Source organism: Thamnophis sirtalis, unplaced genomic scaffold, assembly GCF_051295495.1.
Source record: "Thamnophis sirtalis isolate CommonGarterSnake01/CBP01778 unplaced genomic scaffold, rThaSir2_p1.2 scaffold_2, whole genome shotgun sequence".
In the NCBI taxonomy this organism is placed as follows: Eukaryota; Metazoa; Chordata; class Lepidosauria; order Squamata; family Natricidae; genus Thamnophis; species Thamnophis sirtalis.
Window position 1 is genome coordinate 94,987,044 of NW_028261382.1, and position 18,203 is coordinate 95,005,246.

At 47.7% G+C, this 18,203-nt stretch overlaps 2 protein-coding genes across 2 annotated transcripts in view; one reads left to right on the forward strand and one right to left on the reverse strand.

Annotated features, from left to right (window-relative positions):
- The first annotated feature begins 304 nt into the window (after nucleotides 1-304).
- On the forward strand, nucleotides 305-10,400 carry BSX (brain specific homeobox). The gene is made up of 3 exons (XM_087703782.1): nucleotides 305-560; nucleotides 6,573-6,769; nucleotides 10,137-10,400. The coding sequence occupies exons 1-3, from the start codon at nucleotides 305-307 to the stop codon at nucleotides 10,398-10,400; spliced, it is 717 nt and encodes a 238-aa protein (XP_087559908.1).
- Nucleotides 10,401-14,404: 4,004 nt separating this feature from the next.
- JHY (junctional cadherin complex regulator) overlaps nucleotides 14,405-18,203 on the reverse strand; it is a 29,072-nt gene continuing 25,273 nt past the window's right edge. The window contains exons 6-7 of the mRNA XM_087706409.1: nucleotides 17,462-17,587; nucleotides 14,405-14,828 (exon numbers count right to left, since the gene is read on the reverse strand). Coding sequence (XP_087562535.1) covers nucleotides 14,625-14,828; nucleotides 17,462-17,587 — 330 coding nt within the window. The 3' untranslated portion in view covers nucleotides 14,405-14,624. The remainder of the gene's footprint in view (nucleotides 14,829-17,461; nucleotides 17,588-18,203) is intronic.

Here is an 18,203-nt window from a genome sequence, read left to right on the forward strand (position 1 = left end):
AGCAGCCCCGTCACTTGCCATTCAGGTGGGCGACTCGATGCCCAAGGGTTCGTTCCCTCCGCCCTGCTAATTCGCCATTGGCTGGTTGGAGATGCCCCTCTCGAAGCGGCCCTCAAAGGCACATGTCTCTCCCTCCCTCCCCCCCCCGCCCCTCGCCTCCAAAAGATCTTCAAAATCGCGGCGCGCTTCTCGCCCGGCTCATCTAGGGCGGCGTAGGAGAAGGTGGATCGCCCCCTCCTCGAGTTCCGAGGAGAGCGGGCGCCCCGATCCGTCCCCACGAGCAGAGTTGGGCGAAAGGGACGAGATGAACCTCAACTTCACCTCGCCCGCCGTGGCCCCCAGGCCGACCTCTTTCTTCATCGAAGACATCCTGCTCCATAAGCCCAAACCCATGCGAGATGCGGGGCCCGAGGCTTTCCACGGAGCCCTGGCCTCACGGGTGCCTCTGCTGGACTATGGGTACCCGCTGATGCCGCCCCCGGCCATTTTGGCACCTCACCCGCACCATCCGCTCCACAAACCCGACCATCATCATCACCCCTATTTCCTGACCGCTTCGGGTAAGCTTCTCTTCTCTCCGGGGTCAGTTGGGCAATGGCAGCGGGGAAGGTCTTCGGGTTTACGAGTTTGGGGAGAGACAGAAGCTGGGGTTCAGGGCAAGGAAAACAAGGCAGTCAGCAGGGGTAAAGGGGCCCTTTGGGGGGGGGGGAAGAGGCACAGAAGGGAGTAGGACCTCGGAAAGGAAACCATGGTAGTGTCTGAAATCGCCCAGCCGTACGGCCGTGGCTGCGCGCACGCAGGATCTTGGGCAGAGCAGAGGTGACCTGCGGAGATCCGGGGGTTGCGGTCCAGGTGAGCGAGCTACCTTCTCAAGTAACAGCTTGCCTCCCGCTCCATCCGCCACGGGTGGAAATTCAGAGTCCTGTTTTGAGGTCTCTGAAAGAAAGAAAGAAAGAAAGAAAGAAAGAAAGAGAGAGAGAGAGAGAGAGAGAGAGAGAGAAAGAAAGAAAGAAAGAAAGAAAGAAAGAAAGAAAGAAAGAAAGAAAGAAAGAAAGAAAGAAAGAAAGAAAGAGCAATTTTATTTCTTTAAGGGGAAGTTCCGCTGCTTCCTGCACTCCTTGGGGGTATTTTCAGAGTATCCTTAAACGCAGCGATCCTTCCTGGAAATTTTCGGACAAATGTAACTTTCAAAAAGAATCCTTATTTGTGATATTCTTAAATTAACAAGCAAGTTAGTTGCGCTTGTCCTATGCTTGGTCCCTTTCCTGCCATCAGGGAGGCTATTTTTTGTTGTTGTTAATTTCGAATTAAACATCAGGAAGTTAGTTTTACAGAGTTCTGAAGGAAGGGAGAAGGGAAGGGAAGGGAAGAAGAAAGGGAGAAAAGGTATGAAACAAATAGGAAAGGGAAAGAAAAAAGGAAGAAAGAAGAAAGGAAGAAAAGTAGGAAATAGGAAAAGGAAAGAAGGAAGGAAGGAAGGAAAGAAGGGAAGAAGGAAAGGAAGGGTGAATGAAAGAATGAAGAAAATGAAAGAAGGAAGGAAGAAAAGGAAGGAAGAAAAGGAAAGAAGGAAAGGAAGGAAGGGAAGAAGGAAGGAAGGACTTCTATGAAGTATTTAATCATTTTTAATCTTTCATTCTATCCCATAAAATACTGGATTTTCCCAATTCCCCCCACAATAGGTGACAGCTTAGAATCTGTTTACAGAGAATCAGGAAAAGACCAAAGCATTACTTTTATTTCCTTTGACAACATTCTGATCTTTAAACCGCTGCGGGGGTTTATATGCTGCATCTGTATCCATCTGCCGCCGCGACTCTTTTTTTAAAAAAGGAAAGGGGAAAACAAAGATATTGGAAAAAAACAACAACGGGGAGGATAAGCGGCCGCTCAGCAGCGCAAACTTATGTTTTGGGAAGGAAGGAAGGTGCCGGCGGAGGTCAGCGGGACTAACTCTACCAGAACGCGCAAGATTATAGCTCAAGACAGTCAGGGCATATACAATGCTTCCTTACTTGGGAGTAAAATTCATTTAAACTCAATGGGATTATTTCACCAGCACTGATTGTCGTCCCAAAGTTGCTTCCCCCCCCCCCGCTAAGAGGCAAACTCTAGTTGCCTTTTGAAAAAACGCATCTTTGGGACAACCATGATCTGGATGACCAAGAACCTTCATAGCCATGGAGCACTGATGGTGTTACCTGGTTTGGGTAGTGAAACGTCTGCAAGAAAAGAAAAGAAAAGTTTAGAGAGCACCAAACAACCCCTCAATTATAACTGAGCATTTTTGGTATAAAAAAAAAAACCACTTCTCAATAATTCGGGGGCGGGGGAATAAATAGAGAAAGAACATTTCCCCCCCCCCCAAATTATCCTGCCATACTGGCCAAGGATTTAGAGTTTCACCACTTCCGAATGAAAAATCGGTTGAGTTGGGTTTATTTCCCACTCATTCCGTCAGCTTTATTCCAAAATAGAGGAGTCATCCCCCCCCCAAACACAAGCAATGCAAAGCCAAATCCCCCCACCACCACCACCACAAAAAACGGCGAAATTGGGAACGGCTATCCTGAGTCCATTTTTCCCGGAACCAGCCCAAGAAGCAGGGACTTGCTTCCTCACCCCTTCCCCAAGACCCGTTCAAATTATCGGGAAGAACAATCGAGGATTAAAACGTAAGAGCACGGGGAGTAGATCTCCCCCCCCCTCCCCGCAAGCCCGTAGTTGCGATCCTATAGATAAAACTTGCATGGACGTAAGCTCCACCGAAAAAATCAAAATTGCCCTTTGAAGGTGCAAAAAGGCGGGATTGCGCAGGCAGGAATCGGCGGGCCAGAAGTCCAGCCGCGGCCAGGGCCGTCCCCACGTAACACGGGACACGCCTGTAGATGAACGAGCTGTTCTTTTCTCGATAGCTGGGGGTTGGAGGGTGTCTTTAGCGAAGACCCGGGTCCTTTATTTGGTCTGGGCGCCAAACCGCGCTCTCTAAGTTCCAGGACGTCCCCGACGGGATCCGGCAAGCAAGGAAGCGCTTCTACAGGGCGCAGAGCCGCAAACACGCGTCTTTACAGAGGCCGGGATGGGCAGGAGTGCTTTCCTTTCGAAAAGGAAGAGGGGGTCGAAACAGCAATAATAGTAATACTAATAGTAATAGTCAATGGTGCTTGTGGCACATCTTTAAATGTTCAGTTGACTGAGTTCCATGTTTAATGAATAAAGTAAACCACCACCACAACAACACATAAAGAAATGGCAGCTTCCTGCAATAACACCAGCGGAACCAGAAAAAACATGCGCTACTCGGAACATCATATATTTTAAGAAGATACTTCTTAATATATTATATATATTGATACCTAGAATTCTTAATATATTATATATGTTAATATATTTATACTTCTTAATATACATATCTTATATATATTATTTTATATATATATAATCGGTGACGAGCCGATTGACAGATAATGGAAGCTGTTAGCTTCCTCCCATAATTGGGGCTTACCAGGGGTTGTGACACTATATCTATCTATCTATCTATCTATCTATCTATCTATCTATCTATCTATCTATCTATCTATCTATCTATCTATCTATCTATCTATCATCTATCTATCTATCTATCATCTATCTATCTATCTATCTATCTATCTATCTATCTATCTATCATCTATCATCTATCTATCTATCTATCATCTATCTATCTATCTATCTATCATCTATCTATCTATCTATCATCTATCTATCTATCTATCTATCTATCTATCTATCTATCATCTATCATCTATCTATCTATCTATCATCTATCTATCTATCTATCTATCTATCTATCTATCTATCTATCTATCTATCTATCTATCTACATATACATATACATATACATATACATATACATATACATATACATATACATATACATATACATATACATATACATATACATATACATATACATATACATATACATATACATATACATATACATATATATATATATACACACATACATACATACATACATACATACATACATACATACATACATACATACATACATATCTAGGATGCTGGCAGCAACCCGTATCAACCATTAGCACCAGTCAATGATATTTGTGATGCATTTTTGAATGTTCAGTTGATTGAGTTTCATGTTTAATGAATAAAGTGTAGTAGTAGTAGTAACAACAACAACAACAACAACAACATTCTGACTCTACAAAAAACCACCCTACTTGGAACAACTTATATCCTCCTTAACAGTTCCTAGGTCCTTGGTTAGGACTCGAGCTGTTGAGCTACCAACCAGCCCCAAAGGCTGTGACTCGCACCAAAGATTAAATACTACTACTACTACTACTACTACTAATAATAATAATAATAATAATAATAATAATAATAATAATAATAACAACAACAATAACAACAATAATAATAACAATCTTAATTATAATCATCATAATAATCATAATAATAATCAGAAATACCGAAACCTGGGCATCGAAACTACGCGATTATGCATGAAACATGTAACAGTGATACCCATTGTCATCGGGGCACTTGGCACCATGTCCAAGAATTTTACAAGACACATCCACAAATTGCAGCTTCCTGCAATAACCCCAGCGGAACTGCAAAAAACTGCGTTATTCGGAACACCTTATATTTTAAGAAGGTCCTTGGTTGATACCTCGGACGTTGGTAGCAACCCATATCAACCATTAGCACCAGCCACTGGTATTTGTGATGCATTTTTGAATGTTCAGTTGGCCGAGTTTCATGTTTAACGAATAAAAGAAATAATAATAAACCGTCTCCACGGCGGCCGATCAAACCCCCGGGGCATTAGAAGCCGCGATCGGTTCCTCCCAAGAAGTTTCTTCTGTAGAGTTTTTCTGGGGGTCCCGATGCCCTGGGCTCCCGCAGTCTGCTTCGGGGCTGCAAAGCTCTCTGAATTCAGGCGTCCTGGGTGGGTGGGTAGGTGAGGGTTTGGATCCCACAGCGGGCTTCCCCAGCCTTAGGGCTGCCAGGCGGAAGGGAAGGCCTCCGGGGTCTCCCCCGCAGGGTTGTTGTAAGGAAGGTAGTTGAAAAGGACACCAATGGCATGGTCGGGCGACTACAACAGATCCGGCTAAGGGAGGGTCGGGGCCAGCCGGTAAATCACGCCCCCGCCCCAAATAAGCGAACTCTCCTTAGCTTGTACACTATCAACTCCGTTACTCCGCCGTGGGGTTAGTCCGTAGTTCAGGCTGCTGGAGGCAGAAGCAGAAGCCGAGGAGGTGAGGAAAGGTTACTCAGAGCCTTCGGGGTCGGGGTGGGGGGCGTCATTCGGCCCATTTTACAGAAATAATTATAACAACCCGAACCTTTCTACCAACAAGTGACTGTCCGCGCCTCCACTACAGGTGAAAATAGAGAACAAGACTCAAGGGCGTAAAATAGCTCCGGTTCCATGTGGCGTTCCCCAATGTGGTGGGAGCAGAGAGCCCATCATCCCCAGCAAATGGGACAGTGCAGCAGCCCCCGGGGGAGGGGGGCGGAGGACCAAAGGGCCGAAAACGCGCGTCTTCCTCCGCGCAAGCATTTGCGGGGAAAAGGGCTTCGCGCGGTCTCGCGAGGCAGGAATTTCCTAGCGGCGCCTAAATATTTAGTTGTCAGAAGAAAGTTTCTAAAGGAATCTCGTAGGGTGGGAGGGACGGGGACTCGTCTGCCCGGGGAGGGGGGGGGGCTACCCCAAATCATTGCAGAATCGTGGGTACGTAAAGCTGCGTGTGTTTTATGCGTGTCTGTGAGCTGCTCGGGCAGGGAAGCTGAATTTCTATCTTGGTTTTCAACGCCTCTTAAAGTTGCGGCTGGATTTCAACAGTTCGTTCAACTTTCTCTTCCTTCCTCGACTCGCTGAATGGACTCAAAGGGAGCCCGGGCTGGCTTTGCACAAGACGCGAAGATAAACTATGATTTGTAGTTTAATTGGTAGAGTGAACAAAGTCCTGGTGTCCCTGCGGCCTTTTATCGGGAGAAACTACTTCTCCTTCTTCCTTCTTCCTTCTTCCTTCTTCCTTCTTCTTCTTCCTTCTTCTTCTTCTTCTTCTTCTTCTTCTTCTTCTTCTCCCCCTCTTCCTCCTCCCTTCTCCTCTCCCCTCTCCTCCTCTTCCTCCTCCTCTTCCATCTCCTCCTCTTCTTTCTCTTTCTTCTCTTTCTCTTCCTCCTTCTTTTCTTTTTCTTTCTTCTCCTCCTCTTCCACCTCCTCCTTTTCTTCTTCTCATCCGTCCTCCGGAATGCAGAGATGGGGGGGAGTGGCTGGATGGGAATCCCCAACCCGACTCTGGGCCACGAGAAACCGAGGAGGGAAAGGGGAGAGGCGCTTCCGATGGAGCTGCCAAAGCGAGAGATAATCTACCCCGCTTGGGGGAAGGGGTAGCCCGTGGTTGGCCCGGGGAAGCCCACGCGGGAGTCCAGAACTTGGATTCCCCTCTTTTTTTAAAAAAATAAAAATCCTGGGTATAGACGGGGCGGGGGAGTGATTGCAAGGTCTCCCTCTCCCTCCGATTAGGTCCTTGTCTTGTTCCCCGCAGGGGTGCCTATGCCGGCTCTCTTCCAGCCTCACCCGCACGCGGACCTGCCGGGCAAGCACTGTCGCCGCCGGAAGGCCCGCACCGTTTTCTCCGACTCGCAACTCTCGGGCTTGGAGAAACGCTTCGAGATCCAGCGTTATCTTTCCACGCCGGAGCGCGTCGAGTTGGCCACAGCGCTCAGCCTCTCCGAGACGCAGGTAAGGGCGCGAGATGGAGGGGGAATCCCCCCCCCGTCCCCCCTCCATCTTACCAACTCGGGGAGGGGAGAGACGGGACAAATCAGCCCTTTATTATTTACCGATTCCTTCTATTTTAATGCATTTATTAACGTTTTTACGCCGCCCGTCCGGGCGTCAAGCGACTCTAGGCTTACAAACAGCCGCTCTTCACGGGGAGACGGCCTGAACCTCCCGGCTTCTTCTTAGCATCAGGTAGGGGACTCCAAAGCAGACGGCACTGCTGGGTCAACCCCTGTCTGATGCCAAGTTCGTAATGACTGGCTACCGATCCCCCCTCTCTCTGCAAAGGGGTTTGCAACTGAAATCCCAAATGAAAGCGCGCATAATGTGAAGGCGCCACCTCGAAGCAAATACGGGGAAACACAATAGTAACGGTGCATTAAATGTTTGGGCAAAATTCAGAAACAGAGATTCAATCTCCCTTCCAAAGTATTTTTATATCAAGGTCTCTTGTAATGAGGGTGGATCCTACTGGGGTTGGGGATCGAATAGGACCGGGCAAAGGAAGCACCGGCGGGTTTCTATGGAGATTCTCCGTCATCCCAAGTCACGGTTGTCCCAAATATGTTTTGTTTTTTTTCCAAGAGGCAACTGGACTTTTTTTGCGGGGTGGGGGGCTTTCACTTCTCATCCAAGGAGCTTCTTCAGCTCTGACTGGATGGTGGGGAATGGAAGGATTTATCCCCCTTGCAGACAGCTGGTCATTTGCATCCTTTTAAAGGGCCGTTGAGGCCACCTAAGCTAAATGTCTATGGAGATTCTCAGCCATCCAATGGTGGTTTTTTCCCCCCAAGAGGCAACTTGGACTTTCTCTGAAGACCTTTTACTTCTTAGCCAAGAAGGCGAAGAGAGCTGAAGAAACTTCTTCTTTGAAGAGAAACGTCTTCAAAGAAAAACCAGAAAGTCCTCTTGTGGGGGGAAAAAAAACACCTTTGGGACATCGAAGTTTTCACGCGTTTGTTCAGAAACAAATGGACGAATTGCAGTGGGCTACTCCATGAAACAAATTTGTAACGGGCTGCACCCTCGTCTCTTCCATGCACGAGGGGAAGGTGGAGGGGGGAAATGAAAGAGGAGGAGGATAAGAAAGAAAATAGAGGAGAAGGAAAATAGAGGAGGAGGAGGAGAGGAGGAAATGAAAGAGAAGGAGGATAAGAAAGAAAATAGAGGTGGAGGAAAATAGAGGAGGAGGTGGAAATGAAAGAGAAGGAGGATAAGAAAGAAAAAAGAGGAGGAAGAGAGGAGGAAATGAAAGTGAAGGAGAATAAGAAAGAAAAAAGAGGAGGAAGAGAGGAGGAAATGAAAGGAGAAGGAGGATAAGAAAGAAAAATAGAGGAGGAAGAAAATAGAGGAGAAGGAGGAGGAGGAAATGAAAGAGGATAAGAAAGAAAATAGAGGAGGAGGGAAATAGAGGAGGAGGATGAAATGAAAGAGAAGGATAAGAAAGAAAACAGAAGAGAAGAAAAATATAGGGGGAAGGGGAGGTGGAAATAAAGAGAAGAAGGATAAGAAAGAAAATAGAGAAGTAAAATAGAGGAGGAGGAGGAGAAGGAGGAGGAAATCAAAGAGGATAAGAAAGAAAATAGAGGAGGAGGAAAATAGAGGAGGAGGATGAAATGAAAGAGAAGAAGGATAAGAAAGAAAAGAGAGGAAGAGGAGGAGGAGGAGGAGGAGGAGGAGGAGGGGAGGAGGAAGGCTGCATTTGAAGATATTTGATGCCCACTAGCAAAACTCCCCCTGGATTTACTTTGAGAAAAACGGATCTGAGAAATTAAACGCTATGGGAAAAAAAATTCGAGAGAGGCCCCTGAACGTGCGAAAAAGGCTTTCTCCCCGCTGCTTCCTACCCTGTAAATCTGAGAGGAAGGGGAGCAGAGCCAATGTGGCGTGGAATTCAGCAAGCGAATCTCCCCCTCTCTCCCTCCCTCAGTTTCCCCGAATGTAACGTTTCATAATTTCCCTCTACTGAGTTCAGGAGAGAAGCGGGGGCGACGACAAACCTCCATTCTTTTCCAGTGACTTGAAGGAAAGTCCCGTCCTTTTCCACGCTCCTGCCTCAAAAATCGAAGTTTGCAAATCTCCGGGAAGGCGCTTGCATGGACACGTGTAAACGTGGCCACACGTGCGTGTGTGTGTGGGGGGGAGTGTTAGGCCAAGCGGCTCGTTCTGTTCCTGGGGCTCTCTGGCAGAGGAAGGCAGAGCTGCGCCCTCTAGAGATTGCAACGACCCGGGACGGGGGGGGGAGAGTTGGGATGGCATGGGGTTGGTCGGTTGGGGATGATGGGAACTACAGTCCAATAACATCCGACCGGTCCCATTTTGTACTGACCGGAAAATAAGATGCTCTTAAATAAGGCTCCCCTACCCCCTCCCTAAAGATTTTTTAAAAACACCCCACCCCTAAATTATTTTGCCCATTATTCTGGTCTCTTCAAGTGAGTTCATACGACGCTTATACCTCAACTGGGCCGCAAACCCACAAAAGAGTTGAGTTGGCAAGATGATGATTGATGATGATGATGATGATAATAATAATAATAACTACTTAATATCTTAGCCAAAATACTGATATTGCTGTACCAGGAGACGCCAGAATGGAAGAAAAATAACTGGAAAAAAAAATCACAAAATATCGCGACCTGGCCATCGATTATTCTTCTTCTTCTTCTTCTTCTTCTTCTTCTTCTTCTTCTTCTTCTTCTTCTTCTTCTTCTTCTTCTTCTTCTTCTTCTTCTTCTTCTTCTCCTCCTCCTCCTCCTCCTCCTCCTCCCTTCTCCTTCCCCTTCTCCTCCTCTTCCTCCTCTTCTTCTTCCATCTCCTCCTCTTCTTTCTCTTTCTCTTCCTCCTTCTCTTCTTTTTCTTTCTTCTTCTTCTTCTTCTCCTCCTCCTCCTCTTCCTCCTCCTCCTCTTCCTCCTCCTCCCCCTCCTCCCCCTCTTTGGCTATCGATGAAACATGTGACCGAGATACCCATTGTCATCGAGGCACTTGGTACCATGTCCAAGAATTTTACAAAGCACATCAAGGAATTACAGCTTCCTGCAATAACACCAAAGGAACTGCAGAAAACGGTGCTACTAAGAACATCGTATATTTTAAGAAGATACCTGGTTGGTATCTAGGATGCTGGCAGCAACCCGTATCAACCGTTAGGACCCTTCAATGGCATTTTCGACACATCTTTAATTGTTCACTTGACTTTCACGTTTAATGAATAAAATAAATAATATCTGAGTCAAAATTCTCCCGAATCCAGCTCTGCTTCTACCTGCAATGGGTGAAGCCAGGCTTCCCGACTCACTTCTCTCCCCCCTCCCCCTTTTGCAGGTGAAAACCTGGTTCCAGAACCGACGGATGAAACACAAAAAGCAGCTTCGGAAGAGCCAAGACGACGCCAAAGCCTCCGGGCCCGAGGGGGCGGACCTGGCGCCCGGAGACTCGCCGCTGGACCCGCCGGGCCAAGCTACCGTCGCCTCGACCTCCGACGCCCGTCCAAGCGGCCCCGCGCCGGCTTTCCTGCCGGAGGACCCCGAAGACGAGGTGGACATAATCGAGGGTGGGGAGCTGTGCGGGCCTCAGCACCTCATTTAGGGCGCTGGGGGGCGCGGAACGTCGGAACTGGAGCCGGTGGCCCAGGCCGGGTGGGAAGGCGAGTGGGCGGCTGCTGAGAAAGAGACTTTGGGGGGTCCCAGCGAGATCGGAGGGCCCTCCCTCCCTCCTCTTCCTCTTCCCTTCTCAGGACGAGGGGGGGTTGCTTTGCCAGCATGTCCCCCCAAACCCTCCTCGAGGCCAGGAAAACTTCGTGTGGATGGGTAGATGGACCCGGTTGGAAAACGCAATACCCACAGCCCTCCTGTTTTTTCTATCTCACCTTTCCACTCTCAACATCCCCAGTAAGAAAATGCTAAGACTGGAAAACAACCCGCATCGCCTCTTTGGGTTAGGATGATGAGTTGTGTGAATGGGAAGTTGCGTGAAGTTTTGCTGGAAGGCCGCGCGGCTTTTCTCCAGGTGCCCACAACCTGTAGGAAAAAGCCTAGGACGCGTGGAAAATCCGGACAGGCGAGGAAACGTCCACATACGGGCCGTTCCTTCTCCCCCACCCCCGCCCCAAACTCACGTGAAAGTGGCGACATCGATTCGGGCCACAGGATCGTCGGAATCATTCGGGTGACCTGATTCCGGGTGTTTTTAATCCCCAAATACAGATATACTCCTCCTGCAAGCCTCCTTAAGATACGTGTTGGAAAAAAGAAGGGGGGAGCGTTCGCGCCAGTGGTTAAAGCGCTGCGGAACCCCGTTTCTTGGGAGCAGGCGTTAAAAGGGGTTTGACGCGGGGGTCGAAATTTGTTCCCGGTTTGTAGGTTTTCAGGGCTTTCTTTCTTTCTTTTGTTTTTTACAAATCATGGGCGGCTAATTCTCACGAACCCGCGCTAGAGGAATCGACTGTCCTTCGGTCGGTTCACAAATCGCCTTTTGAAGCTGAAGGGAAGTTTTGCCATCGGGGGAAGATCGTGGGAATGGGAGGGAAGGGTGGGGGGAGAAAAAAACCATAAGCAAAACGGAGCGGAGGGAAGGAAGGAAGGAAGGAAGGAAGGAAGGAAGGAAGGAAGGAAGGAAGGAAGGAAGGAAGGAAGGAAGGAAGGGAAGGGAAGGGAAGGGAAGGTCGGTCTTGAATATTTTCCCGAGGCGAAATAAAACAAAACCCTGCGGAAGAAATTCAGGAGGAGAACTGATCATTTGAAACCTAAAACGGGGCTGGGAAAAAGCGAGGGGAAAAACTTAAAAGAGCAACCGGCGGGCCTCTCCAAACCGCGTGTGTCAAACGCCTTCCTGAAAGGAAACCCAAAGGGAATCCGTGCTAGGAAAGCGGGAAGAGCGAAGTTTCCCAGCGCTTGAAAACTGGAAGTGGATGAGGTGGACGTGTTAGATCCCTTTATGTGAGAGGACGCCCCGTTGGCTTAAGCGGGACAGGTGGGGCTGGAACCATTCAAGAAAAGTCGGGTGCAGACGGATGGCGTCTTCCCTGGGGATGAATTCCATGCACTATAGTGGGGAAGGGGCGTTCTTGTTCTCCAAACCCGGCAGCCCTTTAAGAAACCAGTTCTGCTGATTCCAACGGGATCTTCTGCTCACTAAATCCGGGCAAAAAAAAAATTAGACATATTAATCTGGACACAGTTCCGGCATCCTTACCTCGTCTTTCTTAAAAACGGGTCCTAAATTTGCAAAGGGCCAGTGGACTTGGCCTGATGTGATTGTTTTTTTTTTGGGGGGGGGAGGGATCCTGGCCACTCTCGAGTGTATACCTCACTGGTGTGATTTGGGTTGAAGGGTGTGTAGGGTGACATTTGAATTCGCCCAATTCTGGCTTGTACCTATTGGGAAGCGGCTTCTGCCTTGGAAGGACTGGGTCACCGTGTACATATTGCAATGACCTCTCTCAAAACGATTTATCTTCGTCATGCTTCTAATTATATTTCCTTTTAAAACTACTGAGCTTGGGCTCTTCAAAATATTTATTCTAGAGAACACGGTGAACTCAGTCATATGACACTGAGCTTGTTGATCAGAAAGGTCGGCAGTGGTTTGAATCCCTAGCGCTGCGTAATGGAGTGAGCTCCCCATTACTTGACCCAGCTTCTGCCAATCTTGCAGTCCGAAAGCATGTAAAAATGCAAGTAGAAAAATAGGAACCACCTTTGGTGGGAAGGTAAGAGTGTTCCGTGTGATTCTGGCGTTTAGTCATGCCAGCCACATGACCACGGAGATGTCTTCGGACAACACTGGCTCTTCGGCTTTGAAACGGAGCTGAGCACCGCCCCCTAGAGTCGGGAACAACTAGCACATATGTACAAGGGGAACTTTTACCTTTACCTATTTTCATTCCCCCCCCCCCAACCTATCCTGGCAGGAAAATCCTAAAATGCAAAAGATTTAAATCCAGATGCAATTTTTTTTTGGGGAGTAACGTATTTTACCCTCAAAAGTTTAGCCGCCTGGATCCAGAAGGTTTCTAACCGAAATTCCTCTTTAAGTTAAAAAGCTTTATCCGTAACTTTTTAAAGATTGCCCTGCCCTTCAGGTTGATACAGAAAGCATTATCTGATCCCGAAGGTGAGCAATTAAGACATTAAGCATTGTCAAACCCACGACTATATTTGCATTTTATCCTAATAATAAGCCCATCAGCTCATTTTCAGGAGGCTGAGGCTCCTTCAACTAAATCCTCTGATCAAAGCAAAAAGAAAAAAAAAAGCACCACTTGCATGGAAAAAAAAATATATCAGAAAAGGAAATGCTAATTTAGACCCCTTAATATATGATGGTAGGAGAGTCCTTCAATTAACTCAATTCTATGGCTCAGGGAAATAATAATAATAATAGGTACAAAGAGTCAGATTGGAAAGGTAGAAATACTCATTAAATCCAAAAAGGTTCCAGCATTCATTATTTCCAACATCTGGGGCTAACCAGGCGCAGGCAGGCTGCTCATCAAAGAGATATCCGTGCTTGTAATGGGTTAAATTGAGAATATAATCTAATTAAAATATTAGGCAATGAATAAACGGGTCTTTGATGATATCCCTCTAAAGGGGGGTATTAAAAAAATAGGTTCTTGAGCTTTGCCGTAAAAGGAATTATCACTTTTAGTCAGGAAAACAATAGAGCTCATCAGAAATACTTCAAAGTTGGGCCTTTTCAGTCCGCCTTCATTGTTATTCAGAGGTGGGCTCCTACCGGTTCGGCCCGGTTCGGCCGAACCGGTAGTGGTATGGCGGCCTGGGTCGCTGGAACCGGCAGCGACCCAAGCCTGCCACCCCCCCGGAACTGGTTCTCTGGGCGTCGTTGTGGCTGCTGCCATCTTGTTTTTTGCTTGAGCAATTTTTATTGCACTGCACATGAACGCAGAGCGTGCATCATGCGCGTGGGCTACGAGCAAACCAGCAGTAGGCAGTTACCTGCCCCACTGATGTCCGATAAACCTCTTCTATTTAATTTTCAATGAATTCCTCTCCAGCAAAGTCTTTCCTCTCCCACAGTCTTTCAAGATAGTTCACAATTGCTAAGCTTTATCAGGCTTGGCGAGTGGCCAGGCCGATATCTTTCAGACGCCCACAAGAATGCAGGAATGAATTAATTGTCTCCTGCAAACTCCACTCCCCTTTCGCTCCTCTTTTATTTCCTATGAGGGGTGGGCCATTCACTGTCCACCTGTGGCCTTACTCCCAAGTCAACCCTCGTTCCTTAGCTGTTCCTTTTGTCTGGCAACTCTGTGCATGCACACACTAGGAACAGGCTCCAGCTGTTCTTCTGCCTCACTGCTGTCTGACTCTGAAGGCAGCTGATAACTGGCATACGGCCCTGGCCCCCTCTCTGTCTCCAACACAGAGCCTTCCCCAGACTCCAGGACTGGCCCAGGTTCCTCCCCAACCCTCCTCACTGTCCAAATGTGCTTCTACCTCCGTTGGCCGCTGGCGGACCGCAACACTAGGTTCTTCCTGCCTTTAAACCATCAAAAAAAAATTAAAATAAAAAATAAAAAAGGTTGCCCTGGAATGTAGGGAAGGAAAGAGAAAGATCACTTCTAGATTATCGTACACCCAACGTTTTTAATGATCAACAATAAACTCCCAACAAAAATAAGTAAGGCTGAATGCAACTCATGGAGAAAACATCCCAGATCTTGCAGAAGTTCATGAAACTCATCACGGTACGCTCGTCCTTTTCGGACCACGGGTGAACGCGGCGGGAAGAAAACGGGGGAGCAGGAAGAGCGCGGCAGGCCCGCGGAGATCGCCGGCGATGGCCTCCTCAGACGATATGGAGCGTCTTGAAGGCCGCAACCACCTGCTTCTCCTTCTCGTGCCTGTTTTGCAGGGACTCCAGGGAGGAAATCGGAGGGAGGTTCTCTCCGTTTAAAGTCCGCGCCAGGTTTTTCTCCTCTTTGGTCTCTTGCTCCGACGATCTCGAGACAAAAAGTCGAGGCTTGGGAATTGTCTTGGCGTATTCAAGGGCCTGGAAAGAAGCAAGGAAAGAAGGCCACAACCGACTGGCCGTGAAAAACCTCAAAGCCCAGATTAGAAAGAAGGCCATTTCCAAGGAAGAAGCAGTGGGGTCCCTTCACATCAGCACCAGGGGTGGGATTCAAAAATTTTAGCAATCAGTTCTCTGCCTGGTTGCTGGCTGGGTGTGGCCATGGTGGGCATGGCCTACTCGGCTCCATGTACCACAGTGGCAGGGGCGGGGGCAACATTTTTGCCTTCCCCAGGCTCCGGAGGCTTTCTTCGAGCCCCCGGGAGGGCAAAAACGGCCTCCCCCAAGCTCCAGAGGCCCTCCGGAGACTGGAAATGGGCCTGTTTCTAGACTTCCAGAGGCCCGTTTTTTGCTCTCCTTACCTGGCATCCAAAATGGGCTGCGTGGAGACTCCTGGAAAGGAGGGGTGGGTGTGGCCAGCCAGTCATTGCAACTACCAGTTCAGCAAACCAGATGTAAAATTAGCATCAGGTTCATCCGAACTGGTCCGAACCGGCTGAATCCCAGCCCTGATCAGCACCCCCACAAATTCTTCCTGTCAAGGCTCCGACTAAGGAACCCAAGCAAATCAGAATTCTGAGACTTGGCTCCTTCTCAAAGGTCTTTTTTTAATGAGTGCATCGTATCGGCACAGCTCTAAAGGAAAACCCACTCTAAATCTTTCCCGCAGTTTCAGTATAATTAAACTACAAAATAGCAATACCAATAGCACTTAGACTTATATACCGCTTTATGGTGCTTTTTCAGCCCTCTCTAAGTGGTTTACAGAGTCAGTCTACTGCTCCCAACCAGCTGGGTCCTCATTTTACTCACCTGGGAAGGATGGAAGCCTGAGTCAACCTTGAGCCTGGTGAGAACTGATCCGCCAAATTGCAGGCAGCCGGCAGTCAGCAGAAGTAGCCTGAAGTACTGCACTCTAACCACTGCACCACCGTGGCTCAGATAACCCCATCCCCAAATGTCACAGGTCACATTGGCCAACTGGGTAAATTGGCGGGCTCTTCAGGCACGAGAAAGCCCTTTGTTGTGTCTAGTACTTCCTTCCCCCTTTCCTCCTCTGTGTGGAAACTGAGGAACAGAAAGATGGCTGCAGCTAGGTTCAGTTCGAAGTTGACACTTCCCCAATCTGCACAACCACCCTCAAAAAAGTGGGGAATCACTCGTTTCCTCCAAGTTTGGCTTAACATCCTCCCAGAGGTGCCCAGTTCTGGCAAACCAGTAGCAGAAACTTTTGAGTACTTCAGAGAACGGGCAAATACCACCTCTGGCTGGCCACGCCCCCATCTATTCGCTGCCTCCCAAGTCCCAGCTTTATTGGCTGGGTATTCTTTTGTCGCCCTGCACAGGAGAACGGGACTGGAAAGCAGGTTAGTGGGGTGGGGAGGGAATGGAGATTTTGCAGTATCCTTTCCCCAGAAGTAGGGAGGGAATGAGGATTTTGCAGTATCCTTCCCCTGGAGTGGGGTGGAAATGGGGATTTTGCAGTATCCTTCCCCTGCCATGCCCACCAAGCCACACCCACAGAACTGGTAGTAAAAATTATTTTAATCCCACCACTGGAATAGAACCATGGCAGAAAAAAAAAAGAAGTAGAAGGGAAAATTTTAAAAAGACATAAAACCAGCAAGTAAACAGATGCATTCCATACTCCGAGCGAGGGAAACTTTATCACTTCTATCCCATCTCAAGAGAAGAGATGCCAACCTCCTCTCATACATTTGGCAGGATTTGCTCTTTGTGAATTCGCACCCAACTGGCAATCTCCTGAGGTGGTAGACTTGTTATATGATCATGTTTGAGAGTGCACACATGCATATGCCCCTTCCGTCATAAATGGAAATCTGGCAAGGTTTTTGCAATCTTGCCCACTTAGGATTTCAACCGAGTAGGTTAAACGATCAAAGAACGGTTGCAGGAACTGGGAATGTCTAGTTTAATGAAAAGAAGGACTAGGGAAGATATGATAGTAGTGTTCCAATATCCCAGGTGTTGCCCCAAAGAAGAGGGAGTCAAGCTATTCTCCAAGGCAGAACAAGCAGCAATGGGTGGAAACTAATCAAGGAGAGACGCAACCTAGAACTGAGGAGGACTTTCCCGACAGTGAGAACAATTAATCAGGGGAACAACTTGCCTCCAGAAGTTGTGAATGCCCCAACACTGGAAGTCTTTAAGAAGATGTTGGATAGCCATTTGTCTGAAGTGCTATAGGGTTTCCAGTCTGGGCAGGGGGTTGGACTAGAAGACCTCCAAGGTCCCTTCCAACTATTCTATTCTATTCTATTTTATTCTATTCCATTCTACTCTACTCTCATAAAGGAGGAGCTATGTTTGCATCACTAACACTGATGATGAAAACAATCAAAATTCCAGACGATTTATGTCAAGACAGAGAACCAGGAGCATTCTGATTATCCAAGAAAAAAGTTCAGTCTTGATCCTTGAAGGCCACTATTCCTCAAGCTGGGACAACTTGAAGAAGGATGGAGTTGAACTCCCAGGATGCTGTTGGGGAATTCTGGGAGTTGGAAGTCCACACATTCTTTGAGGTTGAGAAACACTGTTCCAGACAATCTTCTACTGGCCACGGTTCCCCCCCTCCCCCCGCTAGTTCCTACCTTCTGCCTCGACACGACCGATTTGTTCTCCGTTTTCGACTGAGGTTTCCGTGCACTTGACATATTCTTCAGATTTTGTTCGTTTACTTGCTTGCCGTATACTTTTTGGTGCTTTATCTTTTCCGACTGCCAAAAGGACAAAGAGGAGGAGTTCAAGGGCAGGCTGGAGATGATCGCATAACGCATTTTATTTATCGATTTAAATTGTTCCATTTGCATGGCCGCCTACCTCGAACCGGTTGAAAAGTTCAAGTATGATCTCTAGAAGGAAGGGTGGAAGAGGGAGGGGTGGACTCAAAACTCTTGCTAGCAAGGTAGAGCCGAGGTGGCGCAGTGGTTAAATGCAGCACTGCAGGCTACTTCAGCTGACTGCAGTTCTGCAGTTCGGCTGTTCAAATCTCACCGGCTCAGGGTTGACTCAGCCTTCCATCCTCCTGAGGTGGGTAAAATGAGGACCCGGATTGTTGTTGGGGGCAATATGCTGACTCTGTAAACCGCTTAGAGAGGGCTGAAAGCCCTATGAAGCGGTATATAAGTCTAACTGCTATTGCTATAAGGTAAAGCGTTTCAGCCAGGTATTTATTTTGTGAGCTAAATCTCTCCTGAACTCCTTACAGGAAAGGTAGCGTGTGAATACGACGATTCCTTAATTAGGCTGTTGTTTATTGTTAGCTTGATTGGGGATTGTCTAAAAAGATCAAAACATCGCCTCACCAGCAATCAACACTCAGATCATCATCAT

Bases quoted from the DNA above. Each gene is read 5' to 3' on its own strand.
- BSX (XM_087703782.1), top strand. From the start codon at position 305: ATGAACCTCAACTTCACCTCGCCCGCCGTGGCCCCCAGGCCGACCTCT. The intron at 561-6,572 runs GTAAGCTTCTCT...TGTTCCCCGCAG, and splicing joins CTATTTCCTGACCGCTTCGG to GGGTGCCTATGCCGGCTCTC. The intron at 6,770-10,136 runs GTAAGGGCGCGA...CCCCTTTTGCAG, and splicing joins TCAGCCTCTCCGAGACGCAG to GTGAAAACCTGGTTCCAGAA.